This window comes from Halichoerus grypus, chromosome 7 (assembly GCF_964656455.1).
Source record: "Halichoerus grypus chromosome 7, mHalGry1.hap1.1, whole genome shotgun sequence".
Lineage (NCBI taxonomy): Eukaryota > Metazoa > Chordata > Mammalia > Carnivora > Phocidae > Halichoerus > Halichoerus grypus.
In genome coordinates this window covers 91,105,552-91,120,795 of record NC_135718.1, presented here as the reverse complement: position 1 = coordinate 91,120,795, position 15,244 = coordinate 91,105,552, and the positions used below count along the sequence as shown (strand labels likewise).

The window sequence follows — 15,244 nt, the reverse complement described above, 5'->3', positions numbered from 1 at the left end:
GCACTCTCCTACAAATATGCATGGGGGAACAATCCTATCTAACTGTATTCAGTTATTTTCAAATGCTCTGAATAGTTTAGTTGTCATACTTTTCTCTGGAGTAGCCAGTATCTGTTTTCTCATGGCTAAAAGAACTTTCATTTGAACCAGATACTAAGCAAAAATTAAACTGTTAGAATTCTGACTTCTTTAACATAGCTTTTTGGTGGTCACGAAAAACAATTTCTCACTTAAAGGATGTGTTCTTTTATAATCCACAAAATATTTACATGCTTCTTTCTAATGCACATTAAAAAGAGGTTTTTATACAACAGTCAAATAAATGAATACATTAGGTTTAAACTATGATTTGAAATCTAACTAAACCAAAACTAACAACAAAGTAAAAAATTAATTTTTTACATGAATTTCTTGAGGATCAGGAGGATCGTCAGAAACGGGAGGCTTTTCTTCCGCTAAGTCAACACTTGCTTTCAGGACATCAAGTTCTACTTTGTGATCTTCCTGTAAGTTCAATGTTATTTCCTGGTCAGGCTTATGTTCGGAGATCACAGGACTTTCAGGGATAGCAAGCCCAGAGTCTCCACTATCACCGTGCACATCGGCCAGAGCTGAAAGAAAAACAAAAAGACACACACACTGTTTGAGAAGCAAGAGAAAGGCAAAGGCTGTATTGCACTTGAGAATATTTCCTTGAAAAACTGTCCTATTGCCCAATAGTTTCTAACTTCTTAAAGGGGAAAAGCCTTATGAGAGTTTACATATTAATCCCATCTCTTCAGTATCCAGTTTAAACAATACGTATCTGCTTTCTACAAACACATGGAAGATAAATTTTACACTTAAAAATGACAATGGTGGTTTTTTTTTTGTTTTTTTCCAACTTAGGTATAATTCCGGCCCTTACTGTGAAACTTCAGTATAATGACAAGAGGGACCTGCAGTCTGGGCTGTATCTCACTGTGAAAAGGACTAGGTATCTCTCTTTTGGCAGAAAGCATCCAAATGGCCAAAAATATACTCTACCATTTAAAAAAACAACAACAAAAAACCTAGAGGGGAGCTGAGAGAGGGTGACAGCTCATTAGAAAAAATAAATCCTCATCTTTTACCTTCCTCTTTGACTAAGTTTTCTATGTCATTAGCACGCATAGTTTTATGTCATTTGGGTTTGTGAACGACACCCAAAGCATTTTGGGGTGGGGGGGTAGAATCTGACTAAATCAAAACCCTTTAGTGTTTAACAAAAATCAGTAAAAAGGTTTTTGGGTTTTTTTTAAGTGACCCTAAGATCAAGACCTGAGCTGAGATTAAGAGTTGGATGCTTAACAGACTAAGCCATGCAAGCACCCCAATAAAAAAAGTAAAAACAAAACAAAACAAAAAAACCAAGGAAAAAATATTTGCATGCTTTCAACAGATAATGGGGCTGGTATCCCTAAGATACAAAGACAGCTTATAAAACAAAATGAGGAAAGTTTTTCACCTGTCCGTTTGGTAAAGACGAATGGGAAAATAAGCACTTTACCTTCCAATTATCAGTGTGTGAAAGAAAAGAAGTCACTGGATTGAAAAAAAAATCAAATGAATTCTACATATTTGTTAATTTCCCTAGAGCAAATGCAGTCATTTGTAATTATTTTCCACTAATAAAAAGCCAATCTTGGCCTTAAATTAAAAAACAGAAGTTGCCCCATGTAGATATTGGAGTCCCAGAAGACAGAAAAGCAGATATGCCGCCTGGCTGGGGACTGGTAATTGATTTTACTCTTCTTTGATGTTCTGAAGGAAAATAGGTCCACAAAAACCATTCTAAGACGTCTACTTTTAGACCACAGAGCGCCTTACAAGCAACTCACTGCTCTGATACATCTCCTTAGAACACAAGGCTACTTACAGCTACGGAACCTGACCAAAGAGGAAGAACTGAGATAAGAACACTCTTAAAACACTAAAATGAAATAATTCTTTTTTGTTGTTTTTTTTGGGGGGGGGAGGGGAGAGAGAGCGCGCATGCACTCATGTGTGAGCCGGGGAGGGGGTTGGGGGTTGGCAAGGGAGAGGAAGAATCCCAAGCAGACTCCATGCTGAGCACAGAGCCTGATGCAGGGCTCCACCCCACCACCCTGAGGTCATGACCTGAGCCCAAATCAAGAGTCAGATGCTTAACCGACGAGCCACTCCGGCGCCCCTAAAATGAAATAATTCTAAAGTCAAAATAATACACACATTGACTGTTACCTGCTCTAAATGCAGAAGTGCAGGTCTCAACAGATACTAGTCCTTCGTCTAAAACTGGTACCTGGGATTTCAGGGTGAGGATTTTCCTTTAGAAAAAGAAATACATGCATTAGTGTTTAAGAAGGTCCCACCTGCTCTTCTCTGCTACATGTCATTTTGGTAATAAATCCCGAGGTTCGGAGAACTTAATACCACCCAAATTCATTTTAAATAACACTATAAAATTTATAAGTGAATTTAGAAACAAGTAATGCTGTATTTGGTATTCCCACTTTCTAATATGATGGCTTTAAACTACAAATAAAATTATTTTAAAATGCTGGTCAGTATAAATTACACTTAAGCCAGTTTTTAATTATCTGTGGGCACATTCTTAAGTCTATCAGATATTATGGAGTATTCCCTATATACTCAGTAAAATCAGGTTCAATATTTTAGTATTATGTGGAAAGAGTATGAAAAAAGACTCACAGTAGGAGACCAATGGGACCTGTATTAAGCCACTTGGTGAAATTAAGTTCTGGAAATATGGGGACAGTGATCCCTTCCTATTCTGAATAGGCCCTTTCCCAAAACCCAACAAAAGCGTGATTTTTAAAAAATGGGACAAATAAAATAATAAATTCAAGAAAAAACATGCATTTGGAATATATACCTATTTTATAAATGATTTTTTTAAAAAGATTTTGAGAGAGAGCATGAATGTGGGGGGAGGGGAAAGGGAGAAGCAGACTCCCCGCTGAGCAGGGAGCTTGACAAGGGGCTCAATCCCAGGACCCTGAGATCATGACCTGAGCTGAAGGCAGACACTTAACTGAGCCATCCAGGCGTCCCTTATAGATGTATTTTTAAGACTTATCTCCATCTCACAATGTTACGATAACCAAGAAGCAACAACTAATAAATTTATATTTAAAAAAGACATAGGCTTGTCATGATGGTGACGATTCGCCAAGTAACCACAAAGTTTCTTGTCATGTGATTACTTTTTACTTTGCAACTGTTGCAATTCTCCATCAAACCCACTGCAATCCTATTTTCATTAAAGTTCAAGAAGTATTAGAATTAAATAAACAATCTAGATAATCCTTTTATAGTTTCCTCCCACTTTTTCTATGGAGGCCTGGCAAAGATTGCAACTAATCAGGATTTCTCTTCTCAGAAGTGAAGCATATGATCGGGTTCTATGTAGGAGATGTGACTATTACGGTAGTGATTTTTGTGGGTGGTGTGTGAACTCCCTCAGGACTTATAAAGCAATGAACCACTTATGGTATCTTAAATGACCATGTTTTATAAGGATTAATCTTACTAAATCACCCTTACTACTTCACGATAATTAAAGTTGCAACTTTTTGGTATCCTCTACAACAGCGTTGGTCCAAGTCCTGAAGCGCAAGGCGTCCAGCCTTGCAACAAGAGAAGGAGATTTTGCCAGAACGGCAGTCAATCACTTCACTGATGAGTTGAGCTGACTTTCAGGAAAGGAAGTGATGTACTGGTTTAGAGTCTAATACAAGCTGCCTGTCATGTGTTGCAACCACAAACCATTTGGGGCCTGGCCTCAAGCTCTTAGACCCCACTGAGAAGCATCAGGCTGGTAGACCCCACATCGTCTAGTACAGTGCCTGAATGTACAAACACTGAATAAAACTAACCAAGAGCGTAACAGTTCAAGCAGTCATTACAAATGAAAACCTGTGCTGGAGTCTTGTATTCACCACATGGTAGGGAACACAACTGCCTCTGAGCCATGTCCCCTATACTCCATCTTGATGCCGTAGGAGACCCACTTCATCAACCCGAAACCAGGAGGACTTCAACAAATACAGAGTCACCAAAGAATATAAAAGGAGATCTGCCTCACTTCATGACTTTGTACATTCAGGAAGTATCTAGTATCGTTCTAAGACTTCACAATAACTACTATGTAACACACACTTGTACAAATGAACGTCCTTCGCAACAGAAACCAGCACCAAAGCGGGAATGCCCAAGGTCTGAAAAAGAAGCTCATCTACGCACAGAATAGGAAGCTTCCGGCTCACCATCTCCTCACACTTTGAGCACGAGCAGCTCTCCCTGCTAGCTTACCCGTCGTGGGCTGGCGGAGCACAGCGGGAAGCTCCACCTCCTGGAATGGGGCGCAAGGGACTGAAGTCTGCAAGCACCTCCTCTGCAACCAAGAGGTCCTTTGTCTTCGCGCCGTCTACAGTGCCTATGAATCAGTGGGAAGGATACTTACCATCATTTATGCCAACTGTTTAGCGAGTACTCATGATCTTTCTTGGATGACTACTTTTTAACAAGCTTGTTGGATCTGCTCTTTTGTACTTTTAGAGTTACTCCGTTGGCCTCAGAATGCCAACAGGTCTTTCAAATAGCCCGAGCCCAGCCCGGGAGCCCCCGTACCCTACCGCTTCCCTCACTTGAGACTTAACATGCAAGTGCTGTACATAGAGCGACTCAGTCCTCGACAATCCAAGTGGGGGGATCATTATCCCCATTTTACAGACGAGGACACAGAAGTACAGTTACACTGATTATCCCAGGCCGCGTAAGTAGCTGAAATTCACAGCTAGCCTGTTTCACCCTATAGTGTGTGCTATATAATCCCCCACGAAAACAATACAAGTTTCTATTTGAGACTGCCTCATCTTTTTAGGAATAATCAATGAAGATACTGCCATGAACATCCTCATCTGTTTTATCATTCAACTATTTTGGTGGAACAGAGCACATCTGGACTGATGTACACTTGTAGACAGATGCTGTTCATGAGGACAGTCCTAGGCTCTTAGAGCAATAATGCTTGTGTTTATTATACAAAGACATCACAGCCCAAAGAAACCAGTATGACAGAGATTTTTACTGAAGTATTTAGTTTTACAGATTTGAAGATAGGAGTTACCTTTAAATATGCTTGTTAAAACCGTGCAGGGCTACGAAACCAAAAATAGACTAAATTTTCTGATCCAATTTTTTTTTTTTTTAAGATTTTATTTATTTATTTGACAGAGAGATAGCACAAGTAGGCAGAGAGGCAGGCAGAGGGTGAGGGAGAAGCAGGCTTTCCGCTGAGCAAGGAGCCTGATGCAGGACTCAATCCCAGGACCCTGGGATCATGACCTGAGCCGAAGGCAGCTGCTTAACCGACTGGGCCACCCAGACGCCCCTTCTCATCCGATTCTAAGCCAAGTCTCTCCCCTCCCTCTGGTGTTTCCCTGGCCCCTTCCATGCCTCCTATTGGAACGCTTTTCCAACTACACTGTAAGTGCTTGTTTGTTTATGTATCTAGTCCACGAGGCTCTAAATTACTTGCAGGCAGGGGCAGGCTCCTCAACACGGAGCACACACACAAGGGGAGCCTACCTGTTCTCCACAGACATTAGGGGCTCAAAATCTTTTAAATATAGAAGTAAACATAAAGACTCTAAATTCATGGGCCTCTGAATATCTGTTTGGATTGTCCAGTGATTATTTCGGAGATAGGGATGGTGAAAAGAACGACCAACCTGGTTTCTGAGCAGCTTTCTAGAAAGTTGAGGCTGCTGGACAAGGTAGAAACTGTAGTAACAACCCAGACTGGAGGGTTAGTATTATTACTTCTCACAGCTACAATATGGCCTTAAGGCAGATGTGTGCATTGTGTCTAGAACCTAGTACACTGGGATCATGTAATTACTTAATCCTGATGCTTTTCTTATGGTGGAAAGAATTCTACACATTTTTTGAGTATCTGGAAAGGAGGTCTTACCCGTTTGTTTCTCTAGGTCTGGAGGAGTCACTTCTGATTCAGGCACATCTTTATCACTGTCCTTCTCAGTCGGTTCAGTTAAATTAATGAGTTCTGTGGAAGAGCTCTCTGGCCTTGAGGCCACGAAAATATCTTCCAAGTCTCCTGGTGACGGCGCATCCTGATACTCCAAGGTAGTCTGGTCTGACCTGGTGGAGGCACCGCTACTTTCTCGGCTCATATCCAGTTTCTCCAAACTCTGGGAAGGGGTATCCTGGGACCTCACTTCCACTTCCTGATGGTCCTTTTCAGGACTACTCAGGGAAAAGGCTGTTGTCTTGGCTTTGCTCTTTAGCCATTCGCTCTTTGCTGGACCTCCACATTTATGGAGAGGTGTAGTAACAGATAGTCTTGTTTTGCTGTCATCTGCAGCCTGTCAAGTAAAAGGTTTTGGAAAAAAAAAAATTTACTAGGAGAAATCAGTAGAGTCTAAGCTCTCCATCTCCAATCAATAGTAAATGATTACTTACATCCTTTTCATGTTTGGTATTTCTCTAGATTCTCTTCTCAGTCAAAACTCATTTATTCTAAATCCATTCTCTCCAGATACATGAAAGTTAATGGTTGTTAATGTTTCCCTGATTGGGAATAAAACGGTATTTCCAAAAGACTAAAACACAGAATAGGCAAGATGACCCACTACTACCAAATGGTTTCCTATTAACCCACAATGGAGCTCTGACCACATACCGTCTCAACAGACACCCAATTAGGAACTTAGTAAGAGAGCCAACACAATATAAGGTTAAAAAAAAAAACAAAAAAACCCAACATGGACTAAGAAATTTGGAGGTCTTGACTGTAGTCCATTTCTGCCACCAAATAGCCATTTGATTACAGGCAATTTGCTTGGTGCTTCTGGGCCTTATTTTAAAACTTCAGTTGTAAATGATCGGTTTGGCTTGGCCAGTCAGTGCCATGAGATTTTTACTGAACCCCTGTTTTCTGATTTCATGCCTATCTGTGAGACTGTATATAAAAATCTACAGTCATACTGATTTATGTGGGGCATCTGGGTGGCTCAGTCAGTTAAGCGTCTGATTTTGGGTCAGGTCATGATCTCAGGGTCCTGGGATTGAGCCCCAAGTCAGGCTCCCTGCTCAGTGGGGAGTCTGCCTCTCCCTCTGCCCCTCCTCCGGCTCATTCTCTCTCAAAAAAAAATTGATTTATCTGAATTTTTACTTATAAAAGCTAATATATTCTTAATTTGTACCAACTATTATCAAACTTACTCCAGGAATCCGTTTTGTGGCCATGCCTTCTTCCATAAATGAAATTCTAGTTTCCTTAAGTCGTAAAGGAGGGGTAACGGACCTTCCAGGTGACAGAGAGGGAGAGGGTAAAGGTGGTGTTCGAAGACCAGACCTTAAGATGGACTGAGGAGTGAACTCGGCAAATCCAGAGGAAGTAACTGACATGGCCAAAGTTTTAGCTCTCTGCAACAAAGAACGAATGAAATTCCACCATTAGTGTCTGTAAAAGCTGCTTACATAAGGACAGACAAGGTCAACTGAGTCACAACATACTCAACTCCAACAGACACATCAATAAAAAGTTTTTTTACAGATTACTGGAAAGAAAGTACAAAATTCTACTCAAGAGGTTTCTATACATAAGGCTACAAAACATAAAACTACATCCACAATCATTCTTTTAAGGTCTTGGTTATTCCCAGTTTAATAACTTAAAAGAGAGAGTGCAGAGATAAATTATTTAATGGGTGCCTACAAAACTTTAGTTAGATAAAGAGTCAGGACAGTGTGTGTAGAAAAGAACCAAGCTTAATTATAGCAAGTTAATACAAATGATAAACCTGACTTTAAGAATGTTTTACAAGAAATATAATTTCATCTCATGAATCCAACAGTAACTGATGACTTATGAGAATCCTGAAGATTTACCAGAATTAATAAAAATAATTAGCACAGAAACTATTCAGCAGCAATAATTCCTTCACTTCACTTCTCCTCTAAAGGATTAGCAAGCAGATGGCTGTATCCCATTAAATCATTAAATTCCATTAGATCTGTTACAATATTATACTGATTTTTTTTTTCAAGATTGTTTTTGGTAGCAGACACAAAATTATTCCTTGATTTAGAGAATACAAAATGTAATTTTTTTAATGGATAAAAACAGGAATCACCAGGAATCAGCCCTGGAGAGTAAATATCAGGCATTTAAAAAGCTCAGCAATCTTCTTTTCCACTTGTTTTAATAACTATTTTAGGACTGACATTTGTTGAACTATCTTTTATTCACCTTGTAAGGTAAGAATCAGGGGCGCCTGGGGGCTCAGTTGGTTAAGTGTCTGCCTTTAGCTCAGGTCATGATCCTGGGGTCCTGGGATCAAGTCCCATGTCAGGCTCCCTCAGTGGGGAGCCTGCTTCTCCCTCTCCCTCTGCCCCTCCTCCCCTGCTTGTTCTCTCTCTCTCTCATAAATACAATTAAAAAAAAAAAAATTAAGAATCCCCTGGCTTCCCTCTCCATGCTGAATATCCAGAAACAATGGAAAGAAATGAAGATAGGGCACTTCCGGGACTCAATCCAGGATGCTGGGCAAGTTGCCAGCGCACAAGTGCTGTGAAACCATTCTGACAACAGGATGGGAAAAGGTGCCCACTCCCCGCCACCTCAAGTCTAGTTTTGTGGTTTCTCAGCTAATGATTTATCAGAGATGGTGGAGGAAAAGGAATTAAGACAGATATACTGCTAGTAAGAAGGAGTAACAGAGTGCAGTTTCATCAAAGGAGAGAAATTAAATAAATAAAAAAAGAAACCAGAGAACTAAAAAGCATATGACAGAGGGGCGCCTGGGTGGCTCAGCTGGTTGAGCGTCTGCCTTCGGCTCAGGTCATGATCCCGGGGTCCTGGGATCGAGCCCCGCATCCGGCTTCCTGCTCTGCGGGAGGCCTGCTTCTCCCTCTCCCACTCCCCCTGCTTGTGTTCCCTCTCTAGCTGTATCTCTCTCTGTCAAATAAATAAAAAATAAAATCTTTAAAACAATAAAATAAAAAAATTAAAAGCATATGACAGAAGGAAGAAGAAACAGCAAAATGGTAGCAGAAATGGCGGGGGCGGGGGGGCAAACCCAAGAATGTGAAAGCTTTTTTTCAAAGGTTTTAATTTAAGGTTTCAACTTGTAATAACCACAGAGACTTGGATTACCCTCAGAACAACGATGTAATTGTTAACCTTGAGTACATCAGGTAAGCACAAAAGGTAAATGTAGTAAAATCCTATTCAAGAAGATGTAAAGATACAATAAACATTATGCAAAGGTAACTCCCCCCAAACAGGCTTAATGCTATCCATTACCCAGAGATATCAGTTAGAGATAGCTTTTTTCTCCCTGCTGCTTGACACGTGAGAACTTCCTAGCTTCACTATGAACGTGAGCTATGCAATACTCACCTTCACCACGAAAGGAGTTTCAAGTACACGTAATTCTATAGTCCTGGAGGGACTGTGATGTGATCCTCTGAACAATGAACTGGACGCCACGTATAAAGGAGATCTTTTGGGGGTTTGCTGAATAAATCCCAAACGCTGACAAGGCTGGCGCACAGGATGAACAACCAAATCCAGCGGTCTGTAATCACAGTACACACACACAGTACACAGAAAGACCCAGGTAACTAACTTATCGAGTTCTGGTGAAAAAAAACCCAAAAAATTTATCATGCCATGTCATTAGACTTCTATATTCACTGGCAAATATGGTAACCACATGAAATTATAAGTTCAGTCAGGATATTAATATAATGCCATTACTTCAAAAAGTCAGAAAATTAATTCAGTAGTCAAACTGAGAATTAGGAATTCTAGATAACAATTAAAAAAAAAAAGCTCTAGTCCCCCGCCCTCCCTCTCACCAATATTCACTGATAAAATAAATTCATTTGCTATAATTCTTTACGAACACATAAAAATTCCTTTTATCTACATGTGACGTACATAATGAATACTGGTTTGCTTTACCTTTATGGTTTTTATTGCAAAAAAACTGAGCACGAACACACACAAAAAGTTAATTTTTTCAAATTAATGAGGTCAGTGACAAAATGGAATCTCCAGATTCTGCTGAATGGTTTTCTGTAATGTCCTGGATGTAGTTCATACAAATGATAAAACTAATCTCACTGATAACTTGTATTAAGCATGCATAGTCCCAAGAGTTTAAAAACTTAATTCACAGATAAAGAATTTAAACTTGAAAGTGAAATTTTCAGGTTACAATTTCTGATGGATCCTTTGCATAGGCAATTTCCTAATGAATAATGGTCCTTTTCCTAGCAATACAAACAATACATTTTTACTTCCCCAAAATGACTCTGTGCTCTGTGGTTCAGCTGAAAATGACCAGAAAGGTCCAGCGTGTCCCGGTGCCCAGGAATAAAAACTCCCCATGGCTGTACCTTCCTTGTCCTTCTTCACAAATGGGATGGCAGATGAACACAGGTCACAGATGGGTGCTTTAAGACCCAACCTGGTGCCCAGTGGGAAATATTTACAGGAAGCATTTCCTTAATCCTTACTGCTTGTTATTCTGTACTAAACACAGCTTTAGATTTCCACCAAACCAAAAATATCCCATCAGGCCACTAACATTTGTTTCTTTATTGTCTGTTCTAATTCTTCTTTTCCTTCTCTACCTCATTTGTATTCAAAATCTGTATTTGTAAACCGTGTGCTCACTTTTATACTGAACTATCCCAAATTGGAATTTTGTTAATTGCCTCTCACTGTGTTGGTATTCATGTTCAAGGTGTTCAATCATTTATGAATGACTGCTTCTCAAAAGCAGGGCCTGTCCAACAAAGGTACCTACTGAGTAAAAACAAAATTCTTATACTAATAAAATACTTCTAAATACTAAATACTAAAACAATTATCAGGAAAAGTATTTATTATATTTTCTTTAAAAATGTTAAATACTGCATCAGATCTTAGGATTTCCACAAATCTTTGAGCATGATACACATTAGTAATGCGTTACACAAAACATACACTGCACAAACAGCACATAGCCTTACTATACGCAGTGCCCAGTGATGTCACCTCTGCTATTCCACTGAAAGATATGCTAGTCACAATCAAGTTTACTTACTACCCACTAATGCAAACCAGTTTGAAAAACAGAATTAGGGAATGGAATGATTTCTATAAAAATAAATATTCACACCTCAATTGACTTTCTTCCATCTGAGTTAATCATAGCTTTGTAGGATTCTCATAATACTTCTTTTTCTTTAGGTCCTTAGGCCATTAGTCATGAATCTGAAAACTTTTATTATTGCTCCCTTCTTGAACCCCAGATCTATTAAAGTACAAAGGGACTGAGAAAAAGTGACTTGTGGGGAAAAACTGGAACACTACTGCTAGGAAAACAGAATGATAATAATAATGACTTTTATCTGAAATAATCTTCCTGATAATTAAAGGAAAACAACATCAATCTAATTAAATCCAAATCCCCCAAACAGAAAACCCTTTCATGCTTTGAAAATATGCCCACTCTCAACAGCTTTGGCTCCAACTGTTTGTAAATTATTAACTTATTCTGAGTACCTTATTCTATCGTAAATTCAGATCATTTTATTCTCAAAAGTAACGCAATTTTATTCTTGAAATTTATAATAATCAGGAGCATGCTATTAAAGACAAGGAAGCAAACATTAGGAGACAGCTGTTTGTTCTCTAATATTGAGGATATGAACAACTATTTCAACTATCCAATATTCTTAAATGAAATACAATCACAATTTCATCTTGGATGGAAAACTTTGACTTAATTATTTACTTTTCTAATACCACAGTTTAAGTTGTACAAGTATTACTGATCTGAAGCCACGGAAGGCATTTTAGTGGGCTCTGTTGTACAGGAGAAAGTTTCAATGAGCTGACCAAGATTAGTTACGTATTCTAAAAATAACCTCCATTCAGGGATCAATCAACAAGGAAGTGATATGAAAAGCAGCAAGTTAACAGTTTACTTTGCTCATGATTTTTAATAAAACAAAGTTTGCTTCTTTTCTCTAAGCAGTCTGAAATCATTAAGCCAAAATTCTAAGTAGGTTAGCAGCTGGTGCTAAAATTACTACACTACTTCCCAAATTATATAAAAAAATAAATAAAAGCATTAAAAAAATCATTAAAAACTCACTGAAGAATTTAAAATACTGTAACATTTTAAAGATAATTAAAAATGACAGTGTAATTATTGTCTAACATTGTGATTTTAAAATGATTTAACTAAGTCTTACCTAGAAACCTTTTGTGATGCTTTTAAAATTGGTGTTCCAACAAATGCCTCAGGCACTTGTGGATGTGGAAGAGGAGATGGTTCTCTTCTAGGACTACAAAGAAAATAAAAATGTAACTTTTCAGCATGTACTACGAAGAGTATTAAAATACGCTTTAAGAAGGTGGGATTAGGTTGGAGAGGAGTGCTTTCACTTTTTACTTTGTACATTTCTGCTTATTTACAAATTACAATAAATATAATTGCTTTTAAAGTTAAAGACAAAAAAAAAATTCTTCTTACAATAAAAATAGTCAACATAGAGGAGTTTTTCCTTTTTACACAGACTAATAAATTCCAAGGCTGGATGGTTGATGACCGCTTCTGATACCGGGGAAAGATTAACGAGCGGCAAGAGCATAACAGGTATAAGGAAAGCGTACCTCTTGTGGGCTGAGGTGCCACCTTTAGGTTCAGTACATGCCCAAATCTCTCCAATTTTAGACAACACATTACTGATGAAAGCAGATCTTGTTAACACAGCCCCTGTTGCAGCTTGCTTTGTAACAGTGGACAATGGTTGGGGTCTAGAAACTGTAAGGTGAAGAATGCAGGGTTTAATTTCCTAACACCAGGATTTTACTAGAAGATGAGTATGAAAGAGGGACTGGGACACAGGGCTCACAAGATAAGCAGTTACAGGTTATACTTAGTTCAGCAACATCTATGCAGAAATGTAACAACTTGGGGCTTTTGGAGGCAGTGAAAAAATTACTGTACATGTTCTCTAACAGTTGGACAGGAGTGTCCAAGCGAAATAAAACGAGTTTTTTATTCTGTACTACATTGCTAAATCAACTATAAAATCCTCCAAGAAAGCATTACATTTGGTGGGAGTGGCCCAGTAAAAAAAAAAAAAAAAAAAAGGCACCATAGTAATGAATCAAAGCAAAAGTGAGCTAAATATAAGAGAACAATGGTTTCAGGAGGTAATCACTTGATGTCCTTTCTCACCCAGTACTTTATGATAGTTTTCAATCAAATCTTACCTTCTCGAAGAACAGGTGATGTGGACAGATGGTAAGGCTTAGCTTGCTCAATGGCTAATCTTCGCTGGATTTTAGGAAGGACTTTCCCATATTGCTCTACTATAGCATTTCGAACCTCTGATCTCTCCCGCAAACGAGGATCACGATCATTCTATTGAACATGACGTCATAGGTAAAAATTTAATCTTCAAAAGCGCTATGTTTATGTATTTACCATTTAAAACATAATTCTGAATACCTAAGACTATCTTCCTTCTCCCTACATATTCATTCTTCCACACCAAGGACCTCCTACACACACCTGACTGCATTATCAGTCCTCATCCGTCCGTAAGTTCCCCCGCCTTCCCCCCAGGCTCGAGTCTTCACCACGACTAGCAACAATGATCATCATGTACCAAGCATCTACACGGGTCAGGTGACAGATCACCTCAGACACACCTGTGCGCATCCCCACAAAGAGATACTGTCATTTACTGATGAAGAACCAAGGCTCAGAGAATGTGTTCCAAGAGCAAAGCACAAAAAAGAATCCGTCTGAGCACTATGTAACTCCCACTGCTCCTCTACCTCTTCTTCTCGTTCCCCCTGAGTGAAGTGGTTAGTCTGGCAAGACTGTGGGCAGTTATCTAAATAGAAATGGCATATGTAAAAGAATTAGGTTAAGTAATAATAATGCCCTGTTCCCAACGTGCTAGAGAAGGTCAGACGAGGGTTCTCCAAGCTCAAGAGGATACGAAGAACCCAGTGGTTACCGAACTAGAAACTCTCACACAACAAAAGTAGCACCTCTCCTTACTCTCTTATCCCCCATAATGAAACACGTTTCACTATACCGAAAAATTGGTCTTCAGAGTTTGGTTCAGCCTCAGGGCAGAAACGTAATTGGCACGCTGCAGATAGTGAACTAGAAGGAATTCGTGATTCCGAATGTTGGTGCTGGACTGCAAAAATTTCACCAGGCAGTCCTAAGAAGAACGAAAAACACTCATCAGCTACTCACTTCCCCTGCGTTTCCGCCAAGCGGATGCTGGGGCGTCATTACCTGCTCGAGGTCTGTGAAAGGCAGCTTCAGCAAGTCCTCCATGAGGCCCGTCTCCTGGCAGACCTTGTACGTGTGTGTCAGGAGCTGCTCGACGTTCAGACTGGTGGAGTGCTGCCGCAGGAACGTCCAGGCCTCCACCATGTACCTGAAACAGTGTCCACAAGGCCTAGTGTTAGAAAAGCTGTTGGAGGCATTCAAAATGAGTGATCGACCTATAGAATAGCAATGACACTCTGTGTGATCCAGAAGTACTCTGAGCTTTTCTTAAACACGCATCATGGCATCATGACGTTTGCTGATCTCAACGAGCAGAGTTTGTGTGAGGCAGTTCTGGATCATTAGTGGAGAGTGTGACAGGAAAGCACAGAGCATACACGGGAGTGAGAAGACACAAACGAACGTGGCCTGGGGAGCAGACAAGGATTAGTGTGGTGTGGCAGAGAAAGCCAGGCCCTTACGTATGCGCACCCAGTGGGAGAGCAGTGGAAGGGGTAGTGAGCAAAGACCTACACAAGCAACATTGTGTTTATGGGACGGCAACAGGCTGAGCTCAAAGAATATTCTGACTGATCTATAAGCAAGATCTGATTGGAGAACACGGGTTAAATTAGGGAGTTTTAGACACCATGTGGGGACCATGAGATGCTGTCTTCTGCGGGCAGTAAGACATCAAATAAAGCAGTGTTTCTCATGACATACTGTTAAGAAAAAAAAAAAGCAAGCTTCAAATTATCAACAGTGACTATAATTGTAAAAACTTAACCAATAAACAAAGCCTATAAATGTTTATGTGCTTATTTACTTAATTAGATAACAAAATGTCTTGAAAGACAGACACTAAAATTGTCAGAATTTTTGGAGGGGCTGAT

The 15,244-nt window shown here is 39.5% G+C and overlaps 1 protein-coding gene across 4 annotated transcripts in view; it reads right to left on the bottom strand.

Annotated features, from left to right (window-relative positions):
* AHCTF1 (AT-hook containing transcription factor 1) overlaps nucleotides 1-15,244 on the bottom strand; it is a 79,842-nt gene that overhangs the window by 10,703 nt on the left and 53,895 nt on the right. For all 4 annotated transcript variants that reach the window (XM_036110987.2, XM_078077879.1, XM_078077880.1 and 1 more), the window contains exons 23-33: nucleotides 14,376-14,520; nucleotides 14,167-14,298; nucleotides 13,331-13,481; nucleotides 12,725-12,875; nucleotides 12,304-12,396; nucleotides 9,452-9,629; nucleotides 7,270-7,473; nucleotides 5,999-6,410; nucleotides 4,336-4,459; nucleotides 2,242-2,327; nucleotides 403-611 (exon numbers count right to left, since the gene is read on the bottom strand). In XM_036110987.2, the coding sequence (XP_035966880.1) occupies nucleotides 403-611; nucleotides 2,242-2,327; nucleotides 4,336-4,459; nucleotides 5,999-6,410; nucleotides 7,270-7,473; nucleotides 9,452-9,629; nucleotides 12,304-12,396; nucleotides 12,725-12,875; nucleotides 13,331-13,481; nucleotides 14,167-14,298; nucleotides 14,376-14,520 (1,885 nt within the window). The remainder of the gene's footprint in view (nucleotides 1-402; nucleotides 612-2,241; nucleotides 2,328-4,335; nucleotides 4,460-5,998; nucleotides 6,411-7,269; nucleotides 7,474-9,451; nucleotides 9,630-12,303; nucleotides 12,397-12,724; nucleotides 12,876-13,330; nucleotides 13,482-14,166; nucleotides 14,299-14,375; nucleotides 14,521-15,244) is intronic.